Here is a 23,005-nt window from a genome sequence, read left to right as displayed (position 1 = left end):
ACTAGAGGGAATCTGGGGAGTGGTAAAAACCATTCTGTATGCCGCTCTAGCGGTAGATTCATAACATCATGCATTTGTTGAAACCCACAGAACTTTAAAGCACAGAGAATGAATCTTACTGCATGCAAATTTAAAAAATTCATTTAGGAGGTTGAGGGATCCCAAGATGAAGTACAGAATGTGACAAAACAATCTAGCCATATTACAAATATGCAAAGCAACCTTCTTGAAAGAAATGTGGGAGAAAAAGGTAATCTGACCTAAGTAATTTTGGAAATAAGGAGAATCTTTAAAACTAAAAGAATGCATGCAGTTCTAAAGATAAATAAAGTTGCAAAAAAAGAAACCTGATCAACACTGCCTCAGCCAGGTCATTAAGGTTAACAGACAGTGATAAGTCAAGTTGACAGCATATACACTGGATGTGATACGCAGAGAAAGGCACTTTACTGTGGTTTTCCTCCCGAAAACACCCTCTCAGTCAAATCGCTAGAAAAACAGCAGATTAACCATATTGCACGATATTCTACAACACATCTAACCTGATGTCAAGGTGCTTTGAAGAAAGGAAAGTCTGAGAAACTGTTACATCCAAGAGGAGCCAAAGGAGAAAGGACAACTGAACATAACGTGGTACCCTGGGTGGGATCTGGGAACAGAGGACGTTAGGTAAGAAACAACGCAATCTGAGTAAAGTATGGACTTTAATGAACAAGAATGTATCAATACTGGCTCATTAATTGTAACAAATTCACCACACTAATATAGGATATTAATAACAGGGGAAACGGGGTATAGGATGTGTAGGAACTGTATTATCTTTGCAGCTTTTCTGTAAATGTAAAATTTCTCTAAATGAACTGCTTATTTAAAAAATAATATTTAAAGCTACTTTCCTTGGCCAACAAAATAGGTTCACTTTTACCCAATCCCTGACTGTAAGCCAGAGGACATCCTTCAACACAATTGCTGGCAATTTCCATTTTACCCATTAGCAAATGAGCACCTACTATGTGTCAGAAGTTTCTTTCGGCTCTAAAGCAAAACTCTAAAAGGATGGAAGCAAAGGGGATATTTCTTATTCGAGAGATAAGAAATTCACACACCATCCGGCCCACTCGCGCTTTTTCCAGCGAAGTCTTGGGAAGCCCCGGGCGAACGCAGCAAGCAAGGTCACCAGAGCACTTCTGCAAGCACCTGATAGGTAGCCATGACCTTGGAACGACCGAGGGGAGAACAAATTAAAAAATGCTTTGTGGAATAAAAAGGAAGAAGCAATTAAGCTCCTGCGGTTGAAATGGGGCAAAGAGAAGTAGTGTGTGTCCAGTAAGAAGTGGTACAGAATGGCTCTCCTTGAAGTGCAGCTATCTGAATTTGACTTTGTAGCTATTTGCAAGTGAATACTCAGGGTATTCTGGACTCCAAAGATATGCCCATCCACCATGGGAATAGCTGTAACTATGGAGGGGAAAAAAAAAGCAGATAAAAATGAGGAAGAAAAAGAAAAGGAAACTAGAAGCTGAGATGGATTTTTTTTCCCTCCTCAAAAGACTCTTCCAATACGTACAATCCCAAAAGGACATAATGACATAGATAACCTGTTAATGAGCTAGCTGCGTGTTGCCTTTTCCCCAAAGCAAGACTTTAACTGACAGAGCTGCAGTGTCTAAAAAGGTAATAAAGGAGAAATGTACAGCTTAATCTTTAAACAAACACGAACACGCTGCAGCCAAATGGATGCTCTTGTGGACAGAGGTGATGAAGGAACCCGTCCAGTCACTGCCTGTGAGGGCTCCGAGAGGGAAACCCATGAAGATTCATCCCAGAGCACAATACTTACCCCAGAAAGTAAGCCCGCCTGCTTCATCTGGCCAATTATGACAATCAGTCAAAAGAATGACTAACTCGGAGCAAAAGGTTAGGACTCAACAAACCTCAGGCAGCCATGAGGTTACTACCTGAAGCTTCTGCCTGGAGAGAAACACTCGCTGGAAACTTTGTCTTCCTTTGAAAGCTCGATTCCTGGATGACTAATCCCTGCCTTGGCTGGTCTCTGACCCCAGGCTCTCTGCCCTCTGAACTGCCAAAGCCCATTCTCCCTTAAAAGAGCATCCATTAGAGTGTGCCCCTTTGCGACTCTGTACCTCTGCCCACTTCGGAAGGAAACAGTTCCACCAAAATTTCAGACCTCCATGAGAGCTCTGTGTCCTGTTATCCTTACTTCTCACTCTCCAGTCCGTCACTCACCCAGACTGATCTGTCTCAAGAACACCCCTTTGGTGTCTTCACTTAACATTATTTGGGTCACTGTCTACTCAGCTGTCTCCATTTCTACATATACCACAATGCCCAGGTCAGGACCTACTCCTTGCCTAAAGTTTCTTTAAAAAAATAATAATAAATAATTTATTTATTTTTATTGGTTTTGGGGGGGAGATAATTAGGTTTATTTATTTACTTATTTAATGGAGGTACTGGTGATTAAACCCAGGACCTCATGCGTGCTAAGCATGCACTCTCCCACTGAGCTCTACCCTCCCCTTGCCTAAAGTTTCTTGAATTCTGTAGCCCTTAGCTGAATCCTCAACTCCTGAAATGCAACGCTTCTGAACCATCACACTCAGTGTTCAGTTATAAAACTGCCCTCTACAGTTCTCACGTTTGTGGATGTGTGGCATTCTGACTTCTAACTAAACTGGAAGTGACTGAGAAGTGGGAGTCATGCTTTAAATTTCTTCTGTATCTCCACACCTTCCTGTCCAGTGATAACACAAAGCAGGCGTTTAATGAGTCAACATTTATCATTTAGTTTTATTAGAACTTCAACAGTGGAAATTATTCAACTGTGTCATGTCACTCTTGTTATAGCAGATGTATTGGATTTTCACCAGCCCATCTTAGAGTGACTAAGCTAAGATGAAGTACACGCAAGTTTTTAAGGAGGACAGGATCCTTGAAAAGCATGAAGAAAAACAGCTGCTTTATTTGAACAGTTAATCTTAAAGGGCCATTTAACTTTCAAGCTAAGACAGTCTTAGAGATAGTCTTATTTCTCTCTCTTCCTCTTCTCACTAGAACATCTCTAAGCCAGAGCTGCGACATCCAGACAGGGCAAAAATTACTTAGGATAGGAAACTCCAAAATTCCCCAAGAACAGCAGTTCTCTGTCTATACTCATCTGGCTCCTACCAGTAATCTCACCAGATCAGCAATTCTGCTGCTTCCAAGAATGATAACTGTCATTTGCTGGGGCTGTCGAGCCAGCCTTTTCGCCTTCTTGGTATCTTTTGATGGGATGCTCTTCCTCTTCTCTAGTGTTTAAAGAAAAGAAATAAACCTGAAGATGCCTCTGTGAGCAAGTAAAGTCAAATATATTTCAGGGAAAGGCAGCTCTCTAAAGATCTAAGCGACGGAGTGTTAATGTGGTTCACTCCCTGTCAGCAGATCTGTCGTAAGTCATTACCTTCTCTCCTGCTTACTCACTGAGGAGTGGGCCAAGGCAAGATCAAAACAGACAGCAGCCAATCAACGTATCAGAATACTCACCCCCAAATAAGCCCTGTTTCACAGAACAGTCTAGGTGACAACTAAGATGGCCATCGGTGGGTCTGCCTTTACTTAGATAGAAAGTAAATTCAGAATCCTACTTTAAAACCCAGGGCTTATCCCTATATTGATGTCACTCTGAAATAGCATGGTACTCAGGCAAGTTTCTCAGTCCCAAGCAAAGCTGGTAAACAAGTGTCACTAACTGTAATTACTTTCTCATTCAGCAGTCCCTCGTGACTCCTCTATCCCTGGGGATAAGCCCTTCCAGCCTATTCTTTTTCAACTGACCTCATAACCCAGATACCATAAACGAATTCTTGAAAAGTTGCATCTAAATTAAAATCTGTCCCAAACACATTAGGAGAATTGATGGATTGCTGAAGAAAACATTTGGAATTTTAACTGACTTCAAAAAATAAAAACTTGAGATCATTATTCGTGTAGAATGTACAGGGTTGGTTGCAGATGATTTTCTGCAGACAAAAGAAAAATAATTTCTTCATTTCTAGCCCCTCTGGGCTTTCTCCAAAAGCCCAGCTGGCTATACTATACGGAAATCAGTTTAAATAAACACACACACACACACACACACCTCTTTTCTTCGCCCCTCTTCTTGATTGGCAAAAAGCTACTTACAGAAGTCTAGTTAACCTGAAAATTTCTAAGAAAACCAGCCAACTCGACAGGAAGATCCTATTTCTTCTTCATCCAGAGATAAGACTATAAAGATATTTGTAAAAATTCAACTTGATCACATTGTGTGCCTATTCTGCTTGTATGTAAAAACCATCTCTCATTTGCTCACTCCACAGCCTTTTTCATCAACAGTTATGAGGACAAGTTCCCTGGAAGCATCATGTCAATAAAGGCAGTACTTATAGATTAAGCACAAGCATGAGCTGGTCCATTTCTTGTTCCACGACACCATTTAAAGGAAGCGTTTGGATGGGTATGTTTAGAAATTGAGCACTCTTAACAAACCAACTACTTTCCCACTTAATTTGTTTCTATTTATGTCCAGATTTTCTAAGTAAGATATTAAAAACCTATGAACACCAGGGTAAAGAGCTTAGGGAATGACTGGGAGTTTATTTCTGGGATGGCTGAAGAAGAATTCAAATTACCAGGTTTGGTTGTGCTATGAAACAAATTCAAAAGAGTGCTAATTATAGAATCTGGATGGCCGAGTATGTGGGCCTTTTTTCCCCAATCCTTTTGGATGTTTCAAATATTTTTATGACAAACTGTGGGAAAAAACTGCCAGGTTTTTATGTTGGTTGTCTAATAGTACATGAAACAAACTGTTGGGGAAAACTGGTGAAGCCTTTCATTTAATGGGAAATATTTTTTCATTTCTGTAGGTGTTTTCTTAGCATCGTTCCCTTTAATGCTAATGGATTTTCTGACTGATCATGTGGGTATGTGGATCAATAGTAATAACAGTTATGAGACAACAAGTCAACATGCAGGGCAGTTCAGAAGGTCCTGCTGAATCCATGACCCCACTGCACTCCCCACCTTAGTCTTACAAGGTAGTTTGAGCCAGCATCATTCTCGTTTTATAGATGAGGGAAGTGAGGCTCAGGGAAGATCAGTGACTTGGGCCCATCTAAGACCACTGAACTGACAAGAAGACCAGATCCCCATTTTAAAGGCTTTTCCCACCATTCAGTGATGAAATTTACATCAGTGATTTTCCTGAATGGTGACCAAGAATAACAACAAAAATTTTACAAAAGATAAGATGTATTACACTAGTAAGAGAATTAATAATACAAAATAATACAATTTGAAGACACAGATGAATGCTATGAGATTCTTAAAGTCCCCATTAATATGGAAAGATTTCATTTGCTCAGCTGTCTCAGAAGTAAACAGGTGAGTGCTGAAAGTCACAGTGACAATCTAAACAAAGACAAAAACAAAGGCATCTTCTACTCCATCTTCTTGGATAAAACCTGAAGCAGCCACTAGTGGTTGATTTGAGCCCCTCCTTGTGTCATGATGAGGTCAAACAATATTGCTAATGAATAAAGTAAAATTCAAAGAAAATAAAAACTGCACACTGTGTAAGTTAGTATTTCTTGAGGTTTAGATACACACTTTAGAATCAGATTATACTCTAAGGCTTCTTGGTTCTAAGACTTATTTTAGCACGGTGAGACCGTTAACACCACCTCTCAGAGCTTACAGGAGAGGGGGAAAAAAGTCAATTGATCAGCTCTCTTTTCAACCTAATGATTTTCATGATGACTTCCAGCAGACCTTAAATGGGACTAATCTATTTAGGCTGATAAAAGCTGAATCTATTCTGTACCACTGGCTGCAGTGGCAACAACTGGCCTTAATGCAAATACTGCTTAAATCTAGCATTCTTCATATTAACATAATTTGATATGATGAAAACAATATGCTGTTGCTGCTGGCCACACTTCCCTGGGAAACCAGCAAGAGGTTACTGGCAGTACTCTGGCCTAGCTGGGGAGATAATAGGTTTGGGCATCAGTGTAATTATCTCCGGCAAATCAGCATACTGTAAGCAGCTGTGTCTACCAACCTTCAATAAGGCTTAACTGGAGCTCCAGCAATCACTCAGCCAACCAAAAACTTCCATTTGGAACCTTGCTGACACCAGAATTCAGGCCATATCACCTTAACAGCAATACTTCTACACTGCTTCCTGCTAGAGGGTATTCAAGAAAAATAAAGCAAGTTGAACCTGTCTCATTCCATATAATTTGCTTCCAATTGTTAGCTATAGTGGGTTGAATAGTGTTCTCCCAAAATTTCATATGCAATCTCAGAACCGTGACCTTACTTGGAAATAGGGTCTTTGCCGTGGTAATTAAGGTAAGAGTTGAGATGAGATCAAGTTGGGTTAGAGTGGGCCCTAAATCCAAAGAGAGCATCCTTATAAGAGCCAGAAAAGGAAAAATGGAGAACACAGGAGAAGACCCTGTTAAGACAGAGGCAGAGATCAGAGTCATGCTTCCAGAAGCCCTGAAGAGTCAGGACCACCAGAAGGCAGGAGAAGCAAGGACAGGTCCTCTTCTAGGGCCCCGGAGGGAATGTAGCTCCTGTGCTCCACACTGTGAGACAATACATTTCCGTTGTTTTCAGCCACCAAGGCTGTGGTAATTTGTTATGACTGCCCCAGGAAACTAACACACTAGCTTTAACGGCTGGAAATACTGCATGCCACTTTTGCTGCTAACAAATGATCATTGAGTTGGCAAACTCCAGGAAAAAGAGAAAGGAGGTAAAACAGTATCATCTCTTGCTGTCACACCCGGGCAGTGTGGGCAAAGCACACGAGTTACAAGGTGGTGCCAGAGTACAAAGAACAGCAGTGAGTAAGCGGCAAGTGAGCGATGAGAAAAGATGCAGGGTGAAATCCAGACAGAGATGGCAGCGGCAGAGACGCAGAGTTGGCAGACGCCAGAAGTCTGTACAGGTGAGAGTCAGCGGGCAGGTAACAGCCATCAGAGCAGTCAGTGCTGAGATCCACGCAGATGGGACCCAGGAAGGGAAGGAGATATGTTTTACAGTCATTACTCCATCTCAACATTAGAAATGATTCCTGTGTCCCTATGACACATATTCTATTATTTTTGTTTTACGAAGGAGGAAGCAGGTACAGAGAGGTTAGTGATTTGGGCCTGACCACAAAATTATCAATTGAAATGTCTGGGATTTAAATGTATTTGTATCTGAGGCTAAGGCTTACATAGCAAGCTTAGCTCAAAAACAGAGCCCTCTTGTTACACACCTTACTGAATTAAACAATGCTTCAATCATAATTTTTTAGGTACTTCCTCTCAGGGCAGTCACTCATTCAATGGAATAGAAAGATCCAGGCTAGCAGTACTAATTCTGGTTGCAGAGTTGGGATCATGGATCATTTGGGCAGCTTATAAAACTTGGATGCCCAGGCCCCACCCCTGATCTGGGCTGGGATCTGGGTGTTTTCAGAAAGGGCCTGGGTGATTCTAGTGGGTACTGTCTTTGAGAACCGTGGCTCATACCCCTTGAGGTAGCAATGGCAACTGTAGGGGTGGAGGAAGAGATGAGAGGGTGGGGTGTGTAGGCTGCCCCGAACCATTCCACTGCTCAGAAGTACTCTGACACATACTGGGGTGATGAGGGAAATGAAAATATGCTTTAAATGTTTCAAGACTGCCTACAATTTTCACTTGCAGGGTTGACGTTTTTTCCTCCCAGGAGACAGGGATTGAAGCCTAAGCATTAGGAAAGCTGTCTCTGTCTCACATCGCCCTATGTGAGCCAGAAAATGTACGTTCATCCTGTGTTTGGAAAGTACTCTGCAAAATTCAGCAATGTGCTAGACTAGGAAGTAGCTTCTGCTGCTGCCATAAATATTGTTTTTACAATTTCTGGGCCTGCATGAAACCGAGCTGAATAGCTTTTTTAAGTAACTGTGTTGTTCACCGCAAGGCTAAGGGCCCAGAGCATTAGGTCCTGTTTCCTAACCTCCAGCTGGAAATGGCGGTGTTATTAAAAGGCAACGCTTCTCAAACTTTAGTTGCAGATACTAACTACGATATGGAAAACAGATTAACAACAAGGTCCTATGGTACAGCACAGGGAACTGTAGTCAATATCTTGTAACAGCCTATAATGGAAAAGAATATGAAAAGGAAGGAAGATAGATAGATAGATAGATAGATAGATAGATAGATAGATAGATAGATAGATAATTTTTTAATTTAAACATTGTCACAAATCTTAAACCCAAGACCATGAATCTTATACTGTGGGGGGAAAGCATGCAGACATGCCCCTGTACTTTTCATTCACTCATCCATTTATTCCATATGGCCTTCTCTACAGCAGGCACGCTTGCTGGAGCTGGAGATTTAGGAGAGAACCACCTGCAACAAGTATCCAAGCTATTCCATCTGTTGGAAAGTGCCTTAGACACTGAGGCCAAGAGAGATGGTTAGCTCTTCACTTTTACTTCCCTGTGAGGCAATAGAGGGATTCGCATCTCTGACTCAGGTGAGGGTCTGGTTCCATTCCTGCCCCACCTCAATCTGTTATGAATTGATGCTTTTATAAAATAAATAAAAACGAATTAATAGAAAAAAACTTTTAAAATCCACAAGGATAAAAACGCAAGTCCCAATTTTTTTATTACTAGAGTCAACAGACAATGTCAAATTGCTTTTTAAAAAAACCCAGGAAAACAATGCTTACTCTCAAACTCTGGACATCTCCTAGCAGACTGGACACAAATAGCGTGCCGACAAGCATGCTCCTCAGGTTACACTTTGGGCAGAACTGGGTTAGAGCACGGACTCCGGGGTTAGGTTGCCTGGATATGAATTACAGTTCTAGTACTTGCTAGCTAGGTGACTGTGGGCAAGCTATTAACTTGTTTCTCTCAGTTTCCTCCCCATAATAGGAATACCACCTTCACAAAGCTGTTGTCAACGCATGTAAACATTTACAAGTCACTACACATAAAGCACTCAGAATAGCGTCCGGCTCATAGCAAACGCTACTGAAGTGTTTGTCACCACGACTACTGTTCGCTATGACGAGTGCTATCGTGGCCACCATCACTGCTTCTCCTGGTACTGCCAGTAGCACACCGCTGTACCATTCTGGGCCAACACCTGCACAGTTGTTTCACCTACAAAATGGTGCCTGTTAACTTCTTCCCAGATCCTGCCTTCCTTCCCTCCTGTGAATTCTGTGTCTAGAAAGTAAAATTACCAGCATGAAAGCATGTTATCGCCCAAGTAAACGCCCCGTTATGACTGACTGTCCACCCTGCCCAAATGCCATTTCAGAGAGGTAAGGACAAAGTGTCCTGGGGTTCTCTGCGTCTGCACATCATCGAATAAATACAAGCAGCACTGAGACAGCTGTCCGTCCACTCTCCCTGGAGAATCCAATTGGGCTGATGCTTTATGACACTGGGTGCTGCCCCAGGGGAAAGGCACAGTCCTTTCTACCCTGTGACCAAACAACAGTCTAGCAGAGAGAATGACTTTGAAAGACATGTAACTGAATACTTAATCCACTTGCATCTTTCACACATACATATTTCTCCAAGCATCCTTCTTAACAATCGTTGTAGATTCTCAGCTAAAATGTGTGAGAATTATTTCTCAATTCTTTTTCTTTAGATTACTTACCTACAATTAGCTGAGAATAAAAATATCAAGGAGACACTGAAACACATTTAAGAAACAGTAAAATTTGACCATGGGAAATTATACCAGAAAACAATTTACAATCATTATAAAGCAAGAGATGTTCTCAAGATGGGAAAGGAAAAAAACCAACCATCTCTTCATTTGCTTTTTTAACTTTCATAACTCTGAGAATATAAAACAAATTTATTGATAAGGTCTAACTAATTCACGTTCTCATAAAACTAAATTATGAAGAAAGAGAGGATAACAAAATAACCAAATAAGAAAGCAGGTGTTTCAGCTCTGAAAACAAATCTGATGTTTGATGAAAACAAGTTTGATGGCCTTAGTTTTAAGATTTATCCACATACATACAATTATCATATGCTGACAAGGTCAAAGAGACGAGAGGTAAAGTCAGAGTTCTTACCTACCCTCAGAATGAAGTAACTGCCTGAAAGAACAAGAGGCATATTGACATGTACCAATGGCTGGTGATGAGGTTGGGAGTGGCCTGACAAGCACATCGTTAGACCGACCAGAGATGTCACTTAGCCAGCAGTATGTGGCCCTGACATGGCCCAGACTATAGTCAGCTAGTTATGAGGTTTAATGTTTCTTTCTTACTCAAGTTGAAATTATCATGTTTAATAAGCCAGCATCTTTAGTTCCCAAGATTCACTCTGTAGTGCATTGTTTTTTTAATTCAGTACGCTAAGCATATTAAAGTTGCGCTGAATAGCACATAGCATGACACTTGAGGGAGATATATACTGAGAGGCTTTGTGATGGCGAGGAAATTAATGATATGGTCAGAGAGAAGATAAATGTAAACAAGTTTTTGTCACTCTCTGTTTCTCGTCTTCCCACTATGATTCTGCGGTTAAGACTCTCAAAACTTATTCACTGTGTCCATCCATCCACCACCACCAACTACACATATATACATTCATTCAACAAGCTATTTAGTGTCTTCCTACTGTCTGATGCTGTACTATACTTTTGGAACTTAATTTCTACTGGGAAAAGACAGAAAATAAACAAGCTAGAAAATAAATAATTACAGTTGAGCTAAGAAGGAAAAAAAGTGAAATGTTAAAATAGTGACTAACTGGGGAGATTTATTCAGGATCCCAACAAAAACCATAATTCCATTCAGATGATTAACTCAAGAAATGTTAATGAAGAGATGACGTACAGAGGTACAGGCAGCACTGAAAGAAGCAGCTAGGATGCTGAGGCACCCAGAGACCAGTAACAGCAGGAAGCTATCATTAAGGGGCAAGGAGAAGAAATGGTGGTGTCAGAGTCCAGTGAGAGCTCGAGCCACGGAAGAAGTGTCACCTGGCAGGATCTCTGGTGATGGATGGGGGCACCTGAAGCCAGAACCATGATCCAAAGTGGAGAGAAAGGAGATAAGAGCCCCATCTCTTTCTCCTCTTACCCCCCAACCTCCTGCTAGTGCTTCCTATGGGCAGATTCTGATCATAAGCCACCCGGCAAGGGACTTCTGATGATACAGTCCATAGAGTTTGGCTTCAGTGTTGAGAACAGATTGGGGGCAGGGGGCAGGGGAGAAGGGGAGAATGGAGACTAACCAAAGAAGGGTAGGATAGTCAGGAAGAGCTTCCCTGGGGAGGTGACACTGAAACTGACACTCAGAGAAGATGCCAGCCATGCAAAGAGCCAAAGGAAGAGTAACCCAGCAGAGGGACCAGTGAGCACGAGTCTCTGCCACTCACCCTCCTCTGCATCCCATTCTCAGTACAGATCCCTCACTAGGATCTAACACAGACTCACACCATCCAAATGAACACTCTCCTATGTTTGGTGCTATTATTCAAGTTCTGGGAGAAGCAAATGCCTCTATTCCACTTTCTGAATACCACAGAAGACTTTGCTTATAAAAAAAAGAATGCTCATAACTAGGACGCTTCCCTATGAAAGGCTTGGCATTTCTGTAATTCTAATGTACAAGGAAGGAAAAATCAAGGAGGATATATGTAAAGGCAGGTTAAAGCAGACAACTGAAGCAGCTATAACTCCTTTCCATTTATATAACTTCTCTTTGAAGAGCACGTCTCCCATTTTGACACATTCTCGTATCTTGCAACTTAATGTAAGACTTACGTGCCCATCATTCTCTTAAATGAAGAAACATTATAAAAAGTCAGTTACAATGCTATCATAGTTAATGTAGATCCGTAATTTAAATTCATACTAATTTTCTTTTAGTTTTATTTTTACCTCCACGTCATTGGCTTAAAGCATATAAAATAAATACCTTGAGCTTATTAATCCAAATATCTGACTAATTATTTTCTTCCTGTTGTCCAGAAACATTTTTTCTTTATACAGTGAAAGTAAAGTTTTTATATTAAGAAGATCATCACTGGAATTAAATGATTTGACTTTTAAAAGCCAGTTTGCTAGGTCAGTTCAAATTCACTGTGAGCTAGCCAAGTTATTTACAGTAAGTCAGCCCTCCAATGGTAGAGAGGGTTTACTGCTGGTCACTGAGGTTAGGCAGAATAACTTCCTTCCTGTAAATCCTTAATACTCCAGGACATGGTCACCACTGTAAAGAGAATTCCTTTCAAGGACAAATTCCAGGCAAATAGTGAGGAGCTGTCTGCATGTTAATGAGACTCACCGTCTCCCATATTCAAGGCTAACCACTTTTTTCTTAAAGATCTTCAGGAATTTCCATTATCTCTACATTAGTCCTTAATTTCCCTAGTGCCTATTTAATTTACTTCCTCTTGTTTTGTCCCCGATGGATATGGAAACAGATGGTAATTTTTTTTCTTTTTTCAATTTGTGACTCTTGCCAAGTCAATGAACACTGATGATAAAAACAGTAAGTGCAGGGAACGTTATTACCTGTAGGAGAGGCCGCTGCACCCCCAGCCCTTTCATGGTGTCTGCATTAGCGAGGATCTTCAAGGGATCAGATGTTTTAGTGACTCCTTCAATCTCCTTGTTGATCTCAGCCAAGACTTGATTGAGGAAGATGTTTTTGATGTACACGGTAAGAAACTCTCGAAGAGGACACTGTTTGGCTGGGCCAAGTCCCAGGGCATGCTCTATCTCCTGAATAAATCTGGAAGACAAAGCACAATCATTGTTAAATATATCAGAAAAATAGCTACGGAAATATGACGAAACACCCATGGTTGTATCTGGCTGTGGCTACTCGCATGGAGAGATGTGGGAAAAGCACCAGGATTCTACACAAGAACAAGTCATCACTTGATTATTCATCTACATATCTTTTTAAATACAAGTTATTTCACTTATTCAACAAAAACAGGATGAAAAAGAAACATGACTTCCAAACTACAGGGGGAAAGAGACAAAAATATGTTTTATCAATTCAAGAAGGAAATAAGAATATAAGCAGCAAAAGAAAGCATGATAAACAGAGAACAAATTGTGATGTAAAGTAAAAAGAACACCCCAAATACTATATATTTCTCATTATGATCTTTCCATGTATAGACAGAATTTTTTTAACACCTTTATTGTGGTATGATTCCTGTACAGTAAACTACACATATTTCAGATGCAGTTTAATGAATTCTGATAGATGTATATACCAATGAAACCACCATCACCATCAAGATAGCTAACATTTCCTTCACTCCCCAAGAGGTGCAAATTTTGAATTCCCAATGTATCCCTTCCTACCCCCTTTACCCCCTTGTAACCATAAGTTTATTCTCTATGTTTGTGGGTCTGTTTCTGTTTTGTAGATAAGTTCATTTACGTCCTTTTCTTAAGATTCCACATACAAGCGACATACGGCATTTTTCTTTCTCTTTCTGACAGAACTTTTTTAAAAAGAGAAAATAAAGGATATTCTTTAAATTTGTGATGATACGTGGGTTGGGAGGTCATAAAAGTCAACAGAATGGGAGGTGAGAACAAAGGAAAACTTCAAACTTATTTATAATGATCAATTTCCTTTATAAAAAAATTTAAAGCATAGATAACAGAATACTAACAACTGTCAAAAATCAGAGATGAGTATGTAGATATTTTTTATGTTTTTCTTCATACTTTTCTACATCAGTAGTTCCTGCTTTGCATGGTTCTGACACGCATAAATTTGAGTCCCTACAGTTTAGTGAATAACACCAGCAAAACAAGATTTGAACTCCAGTTACCACACTATATTAACTGTGAGTAATGGCATGAGGTACAAACTCCAGTGCTTCCGTCCAGAAATCTGTCAATAATTGGTGATCATCATAATCAATGATCAATCATGCCACCTCTCTCCAAGTCCATCAGTGATTGGCCACTGCACATCTATTATTCAGTTCACATACAGACAGCAAAGTGTATAGCTGTGTTGTCTCCTTGTCTCCCAGGGATAAACCCATGTGACGGTTTACACATGTAGATAATTGAAAAAAAGAACTGGCCAAAAGATAAAAGTACAGGAAAAAAAAAAACCTTAAAAGTAACACTTAGAATTAAATTTGAATTGAATGTAAATGGATTTACAGAAGAAGTAACTGACCCTGGGACTACTGACACTGGCCGCATTTGAGAGTCATTTGGAGCCAAACTGAGGGGGAACTTGACCTGAAAAAAGAAAAGGGCTATGATGGAAGAGATGAAGACATTCCAGAGAAAGTGATGCTGGCAGAAAAACGTTACCTTAAAGGAACTCTTGGAGATATTTCATGGCATTGAAAAACAAAGAATAAAATGCTGGCAGCTGATGCAAACTGAGAAGGAAGTATAACATTTCACCAGGGCAGAGAAAAGATGCTCACCACTGAAAATCATAAAGGATCCAACAAGGACCTGGCAAGCCCTGTTCAAATGACCCTTGGTGATTTTAACAAGGAAATAAAATGCTTTAATTCTCAATGTTTCGGAAGTTAGAGTGGACTAACACATATAAGTCTTCTCATTTTTTCAGTCCTGTATATATTTGTAACTGACAGTAAGACTTTTTAATGTTTTCACAAAATTTTTTTTAAAGTCATGAAACAATTGAGATTTCCCCCATTGAGTAATATTGCTTTGCATGGTGATTTTTACAGTTCCACAAATGCTTTGCAAAGCAAAGGTTGCCTTGTACTTTAAATTTTTCTCCAAAAAAAGCAGTAGAAGGAAAATAACATGAAACAAAATCACATGAAATAAAGACAGAAAATGAATGACTAATTGGGAAGATATATTTGCAATCTGTGTCACAAATGGCAGGTAGAGGAAAAAACCAAATGACTTAGTAGAAAAACAATCAAAGAACATGAAAAGACAATTTATAGAAAAAGAAATACAATGGCCATTATACCTAAGAAAAACATTTTAACTTCATTCATAATGAGAAAAATGAGAAGTAAACTATACTGAGATACGATTTTTTATACCCATGCATTGGCTGGATTCCAAAAGTCTGAAAACACATTCTGTTGGTTTCAGTGTGGGGAACGAGGCACTTCTCATATATTGCTGATGGGAGTGAGAAATGTTATAGCCCTTATGAAGGGCAAGTTGGCACTGTCATTCAAAATTACAAATGCATCTCCTTCTGACCCAGAAATCCCACTTCTGGGAAATTCTTCCAACAGCTATTATCTGAATATGGATGAGATGATCTATGTATAGAGGACAGAGATAGGCGTAGCATTGTTTTCATGGCAAAAGACTGGGAACAAATAAAAACAAAAATCCATCAATTAGAGATCACTTAAATAAACTGGTGAATCTACAAACTGGAATACTGTGCAGTAAACCCAACCACCAAACATGGAAGTTTTTGATGTGCTAACGTGAAAAGATCTCCAGGATCTTTTTTCTTTTTAAATTGAAGTATAGTCAGTTACAATGTGTCAATTTCTGGTGTGCAGCATAATGTCCCAGTCATGCATATATATATATATATACATATATTCATTTTCACATTACTTTTTATTAAAGGTTATTATAAGATATTGAATATAATTCCCTGTGTTACACAGAAGAAATTTGTTTATCTATTTTTATATATAGTGGTTAATCTCTGCAAATCTCAAACTCCCAAATTTATCCCTTTCTACCCCTTTCCTCTCAGTAACCATAAGACTGTTTACTATGCCTGCAAGTCTGTTTCTGTTTTGTAGATTAGATCATTAGTGATTCAGGATCCATACATAGTTAAGTGAGAGAAATAAGTATTTAGGAGTATTTATATTTACTATACTGACCTTTGTACAAGAATTATATAAATTCGTTTATTTCTTTTATTATAAAGACGCCCTGGGAAGATTTCCAAAAACCTAGTAAAATGAGTACCTATAGGAAGCAGGGGTGGGGGTGGGGTCTGGCAGAGGAGTGAGAATAAGACTTCTCAATGATAACTTTTTATAATTATTTGATTTTTAAAAACTATGAAGTATTAGCTAGTCAAATAAAATTAAATCAAGACAACATAAAAATTATCTACATATATCAAAGACTCTATTTCACAAATTGCTTTCTAATTAGACCACATTTGAAGTTTGGTGTTTAAATGTTCCTTGAGTTTAGCCATTTAACCTAATAAAGAGTTTCCTTTACTTAATAAGTAAATACATCATGGTTAATCTTGCACATCACCAGTTAAACACTCCATTAACCTCTGGGGCATGTGTGGGGGGAGGAGGGAGGAAGGAGTACGCACAGGATTATCACAGTGAAAAAGTCACCCAGGAAAGGGGCAATTGAGAAACCATGAAAACCAGTAATGAGGTTCCTTTTGATGTTATCAACATAGAAAGGGAGGTAAAAGCCTGACCCAAAACAGGATATAATAAATCTCCAAGAAGGGAATGAATAGAAGAAAGCAGGAAAAAAATGAAGAAATAAAGAGAAGATAGTTAAGCATGGCTGTAATTTTAAGATCTCCAAATCCCACATCATGCTACGCGACCTCTTTTCATTTCACCTAACCTCAGAGAAATCCTCTGCCCAGGGGCATCTTGGTCTCCTTGTTCTGACTCTGAAAGAAAATCACTGTTTCTAACAATGAGTAAATACACCAATCCTCAGAATCTCTATTTATTCTTCTCAATGGGACTCAGAAGAGTTTTCTGAGCAGAAGTACTTCTTACCATTTTCAAAATCTTTAACAGCTATTAGGATGAAATTTCTAGTAGTTAACCTGCTCCTAAACGGAGTGGCAGAAGGTTCTAAATTACCCACATTTTTTTTCCCTAGTCCCTTATTTGCCTTTGGTGTCCTGAAAATATGAAATCACTCTGAGCAGCACCAGTGGAGGGGCTCCCATCACATTCAGCTGAGTGATTTCTTTCAAATACAAATCATTCATCCCCTAAAGCACACACATCAGTCTAAAATGACACATCCAGGTTGATGCTGTCATCTCTAACTCGAGGGGACCCATTCAACAAGTTTCCAAATCTGCTTTCAGGGCTGTGAGGGCCCTCGCTGTGCACAAAGCATGAAACACGTGAGAGAGAATGAAAGAGACAAATTAGGGCTGTCTCACCAGCCTCTTCTTTGCTCTGATCAAAAATGAGAAGTAATCACATTAAATGGGCAAAATGCCCTTTCTTGAGCAGGAAGGACACAGAATAAAAGCTTTCCTAGGCATCCAGGAGGTAAATCATGCTCACAGTCACTGTGGGGGAGGTGGGGATGGTTTAGGGAAGCAGAGTGGCCAAGGGCAGAACATTTCAAGTAGGTATTCCTGAGTCTGAAGCTTGAATGTACAGTCTTGGGCAGGTTACTTAGCCTCTCTTGATCTTATTACCTGTGTATTCTGTAAAATGGATATAACACACAGGGATTGTTTTGATGATTAAATAAAGAAACAAAAGCTAAGTGCTCAGTACAGAGGCTGACACATGGTTAAGTAAGTGGTGGCTGCTGCCATCTGTATAATTACTATCAGCACATAAATCCTGATGAGGTTGGGGATTAGAGGAAAGTGTGATCTATTTGATGATTTTTTTTTTCACTTGCTGCTTTACTTTCCCATGTAATTATCCATGATTGTCAGTTTGGACCACTAGATTATTACTTTGACTATTTCAGCAACAAGCAGATGTAGGAATGACCCAAGCCCCACATGGTGAGGGCCAAATGTAAACTTCTCACTGCTGTATCCTCAGTGCCCAAGACTAGTCTACAGCTGGCACGCAGTAGCTTCCCAGGAAGTATCTGGTGAATGAAATATTGAATAAAATAATTCATAGGTCCTTTAACTTCAATCTATAGTTCCTAAAACTAGGGTGTGACTTCTCAGCAAATGATGCCCTTCTCCTAAGGATCTGGACTGGAGGTCCAAATACAAGATTTTTTAAAAAAGAAAGAAAATCATCCCATATCTCCACGAGAGCTGCCTCTGACTGAAAGAGTATTCTCTAGTCTTTGCCCACATTCTCATATTGTTTTTTACTTTATGCAATACGGTTATTCACATCACTTTATATTCTGCCCTTTCACGAATGTAATACTTGTAAGTATAAGACACATTCCATCATGCTAATGAACACAGCATTATTAACCCAAACATCTATTAGGGAACATTAATGCTGCTCCCTGGTTTTGTTATAGAGACTCCTACTGTGAACATCTTCCCTTTGCTTCTGTTGAATTATTTCTACAGGCTAAAATACTGGGAGTAGCTCCTCTTCATTTTTTCACGGGCGAGTCCCTATTTTGTTTCCCCCAGATTCCCGCAGTATGCTGCGCGACTCTCTTCACCTAGTAAGTACCTTAAAAATAATCTGTTGAATGGGAGACAGGGCAGAGAGTCACAGCTATAGAGGACAATCATCAGAAAGCCCAGTTTTTCCAACAATGCTCCTAATCAGCTCCACGGAAGTAAGAAGACATTGAATTTTTAACAGTGAAAAGAATCTCATTAGGAAAGAAAACACTTCACTTCAAAGTGAAGATGGAACACAGATGGAAACACTGTCGAAGGGGTATTATCTAATCTTGTGAAGTGCTTTCACACTAGGGATTTCCTATCCTTGAAAACGGTGAGAAGGCAAACACAAAGCACAGGTACATTTGTGTATATGGAAAGAGAGAAAGTGAGACTCAAAGGAAAGGATCTACGTAATGCTACATGCGGAGCATCTAATTACAGGATTTTGAGGAATCTTATTCAGATCAGCTTCCCAAACATAAAGCTGTAGAGTAGGATAAGCCAAAAAACAAACAGAGTGCAGGCAACATATTTTTATTGCCTTTGAAAGTCTACAGCATGGATCTTAGTTTCTAAATTCTAATATTGCTATTTGTAAATAGTTTAACCAAAGGTTTTATTTTCAGATTATCATCAACCAGGGGGCCTCCAAAAATCTGTACATATGCAATACCTCTATTTTTAATTTACTCTTTCTTAAGCAAGTATGTGTCCTTTGGAATGCATAAACGAGCACACAGTATCCACACCTGACCAGTCTTTTCAAAATTTTTATCCTGATTTGATTTCTATCCAGGAAAACTGTAAACTAATTAAAATTTCACTCAAGCATCCCAGGCCCCTTGCTTAGCCCAGACTCCTGAACACAAATTTCATCTCACTGTAAAGCTCCATTTCTTCCATTTTATCTCAGCCAAGAATTACGGCTGCTACCAGCTGGAAATATCCTTGAACACAGAGGGCCTGGATTATATTTTAGAAGCTGCAATGAGAGTACTATTCAGTTGAATAAAAATAGTTGCTCATGGTAAGTAAGTATTCCTTATATTCACAGCCTAGTAATTAAAAAAAAAATTTCTGTGGCCAACATTGCCAGTAATGGGACAACCTGACATCATGTGCCACTTGACAGAGAAGAACACAGCATCACTTCTCTGATATTCTTGCCAAAAATGCATAACCTGTATCCAATTATGGAGAAATAGCATCTTTCCCTAAAACCCAAATACAAAAAGCAAAGGTACAAATTTCAGAAAACTCAAATTGAGAATTCTGGCTTTTGGAATACAAGGAATTCATTCCCGGCTCTCTCATGAACAATACGTCACTGTTTATTGCTAATTCTGTTGTTAATATATACGTTTGTATATAATGTACATCACACAACATAAAGTATCTTCATTCTTTTCACTCTGATATTTCCTGATTTTGTTGTACATTACCACACGTATGTTTTGGTAGCTTAGGCTGAATAATGTACATGAGAATCTTTATCTGAAAGGCTTGTGATTTTTCATCTGATCCCAGGTTTTAGAACCAGTAGATATGTCTGATTTATCCCTCTGAGCTCCTATATCTTGCAGAATCTCACAACATACCATTTCCACTAAAGTGTCTTCTAATCTAGTCTTGCCTCTCTGCAGAGATGTACCAAGCTCACCTCCACCAAGAAGCTCTGAATCTCTTCTACTAAGTAGCAGTTTTAAAGACATTAAAAAAAATCTGAACCACCTTCTCCCCTTCATTTTAGTTCAAGGTTTCTACGTGAGAAGTTACAAGACACTGACGAGTCTTCAGCAGCTCTGAAGTCATCAAGCATATTCAAAGGTAAGTCCCCATGTCACCTTGCTCACTGTGCAGTACCCCACTGTCAGGTTATTACACGTACATTTAATAATGTCACAGGACACAGATATTTATAAATATCTACATAAAAAAACAATTCGCAATAAACAATGAGGCACTGTTTACGACAGAGACATGAATGAATAAATAACTTGTGCCCTCAAAGTCAGAATTCTGAATTTGAATTTCCTGAAATCTGGCCCTTTGGTTCTGTTTTGGTTTTATGGAAAGACTGCAAACAACAGCAGTGACAACAACTTGACAGCGTGAACAACATGTTAGTTACCAGGAGACCAAAAAACGCACATTTTCGCCTTAAATCCAGTAAACAAATTATCTTGAGGCCCAAAATGAGAATGGAACATTGACTGCCAGATGCAGAACTTTTCTGGGGAAACATGGGTCTGTGTAAAAAGATGCCAAGCAGCACTAATAACAGCCCTGCATGCTGACGACACTTTCTGCTCATCATTCTAAGAGAAATAGTGGCCTTTTTGAGAACACAGGGCACTCGAAATCTCTGCCACGCTTGATTGGTATGAAAAAAAATCAATCTGCAGCCCAAAGTAAAATCCACTCCCAGACACAAGCCCATCCTTGCACAAGGAGCTGTGACCAGTTAGCTGTACTCAGGTAAATGGGCCTTTGGAATCAAACCCAAGTGAGGCCATGCAAAGGCTGCAAACATCTCGGTGCTGGGGGTGGAGGGGGAGCGGTGTGTGTATAGCTCAGTGGTGGAGCACGTGTTCAGCATGCACGAGGTCCTGGGTTCAATCCCCAGTACCTCCACTGGAACAAAAAAAAAGTAGCTGCCTGGCAAGGATGTCTCCTTTATGACATATTTCTTTCCTACTCAATTACTCTCCGATACAACATTTAAGACACAGAGCAAACTGAAAATAACTTGGGCAAAGATGGAAAGAAGCCTCAGAGGAATTGATTTGAGATATATTCAACTTCCTGGGATTATCTGACTCGAAAAAGATCATTTAGCAATGATTTACAAGGGACTCATTCAGAAACAGCAGCAACAGGCATATTTAATACCATAAATCAGTGGAACATGAAAACCAAAGAAAAATCCATAAAGGTTAATGCACTTTGGGGCACATTTGCCTCTTAACTCCTGGGAGTGAGTCATCGGCACATCAGGACGAGGTGCCCCCATCGGTCTGTAATTGTTCACGCTGAGTGTAACTACTTTCTGTGACTTTGGTATATAAAGATTTTCTGGGCAAAAGTGCACAATAAGCTCATTGCAGAGCCCACACCCCTAGGAGACAATTTGCTGAACTAATAAAATAAAAAGGGATTTGGGTGATCTTATTTGTAATGAGTAAAATTCATGCCTAGGAATAGAATAGAAAAGAGATAAAAATCATTAAGGAAAGGCAGAAAAGAATATTAGCTATGAAATTTGAACTCTGTAGACTTGTAAACAAATTTAACTTTTGAAAATCTTACAATGAGTATATTGCAGGTGATTTGTGACTACATTTAAGTGTTCCCTCCAGACTGAAAAGTACTTTAGGTAAAATGAAGTAAGCCTCTTTACAATGACAGCTGTTTACATTTTTCAAGCATATAATTTGGAAATTGAAGTAACTCAAATGCTAACTCTTAATACCAAGCAATCTTTAACCAAAAAAATCATATAAATAAATAAGGACTATTGATATAAAACGCAGACAAAATGATAATACTGCTTTTCCAATAGACCTGGAATTCTGTTCTTATCCTTTGCATTTATCTTATTTATAATAAAATAATTTCTCCTTTTTAATAAAAGATAAGGTTGTCAAAAAATTTTTCAAGAAAGCAATCACAATTTATTATAAAATATCTATAATATCACCTGGAAACTTACATGTAACATATTAAATACACTTTACTTGGGGCATTCCATTATCAGTTTAGCAAGTTTTTCACCTGTGGCTATGTCAGTAGGAGCTATGCTAATACTTGCCAACAGCTACTGAGTTCCCACCACGTCCTCACAGAAGAGGTTTATGTGCATTATTTTATGCATAATGTGGAGTTATCACAGTAACTCCATGAAGTCTGCACTATTAATATCTGCATCTTACATATAATGAAACTGAGCAAGTAAAAAGATAACAGTAACATTAATAGCTGGCAGTTAGATTGTGCTCATAATATGCCAGCACTATTTTAAGTAATCATCATGCTTTGCTTCCATTATTCCTTCCAACACTAATGAAGTAACGTTCTTTAATAATTGCCACTTGGAAGAAGAAATGAAGGCATAAAACGATTAAGCACTTTTCCAAGGTCATGAGTGATGGGGCCAAAGTTTGGACTTGGATGACTTGGCTCCAGAGGTCACCCAGGACTTCACCCTTACTCTACACAATGCACTCTTCAGCCATTGCTGCCTCCCAAATGTTTGCCCCTGGGGTTAGAACTCCAGAGGAGGGCTGGTGAGGGGGAGACAGTTGACAGAAGTCCATGAGGAAAATTCTAGCATGTGTGTTGCTATAGTGAAACCCTGTGTGGGTTGAGAGGACCACAATATTGGTATATTCAGATATTTGTATTTAGCAAAGACCAAATTATTTCTCTTGAAATGTAATAAATCTGATCTCCAGCCCTAATTTCTTTCCCTAAGCTCCTAAGCTGCATTTTTAACTACCTGTTAGATACTTTTGAGGGATGTCCCCAGGCTAATTCAAACTATGTCCAAAATGGAACTTCAGAGCCGCCCTCCCATTATTTCAATCCTCTCCTTCTGTGTTCTCTATTTTTGCACCATCCTCATGAGTTATCC

At 39.3% G+C, this 23,005-nt stretch overlaps 1 protein-coding gene across 1 annotated transcript in view; it reads right to left on the bottom strand.

Annotated features, from left to right (window-relative positions):
* The window catches only part of EXOC4 (exocyst complex component 4), a 698,176-nt gene that overhangs the window by 196,622 nt on the left and 478,549 nt on the right, over nucleotides 1-23,005 (bottom strand). The window contains exon 11 of the mRNA XM_032483367.1: nucleotides 12,597-12,816. Within this exon, the coding sequence (XP_032339258.1) occupies nucleotides 12,597-12,816 (220 nt within the window). The remainder of the gene's footprint in view (nucleotides 1-12,596; nucleotides 12,817-23,005) is intronic.

The sequence above is a fragment of the Camelus ferus genome, chromosome 7, assembly GCF_009834535.1.
Source record: "Camelus ferus isolate YT-003-E chromosome 7, BCGSAC_Cfer_1.0, whole genome shotgun sequence".
Lineage (NCBI taxonomy): Eukaryota > Metazoa > Chordata > Mammalia > Artiodactyla > Camelidae > Camelus > Camelus ferus.
Note: the sequence above shows the minus strand (reverse complement) of the source record. Positions and strands in the feature narration are given on the sequence as shown.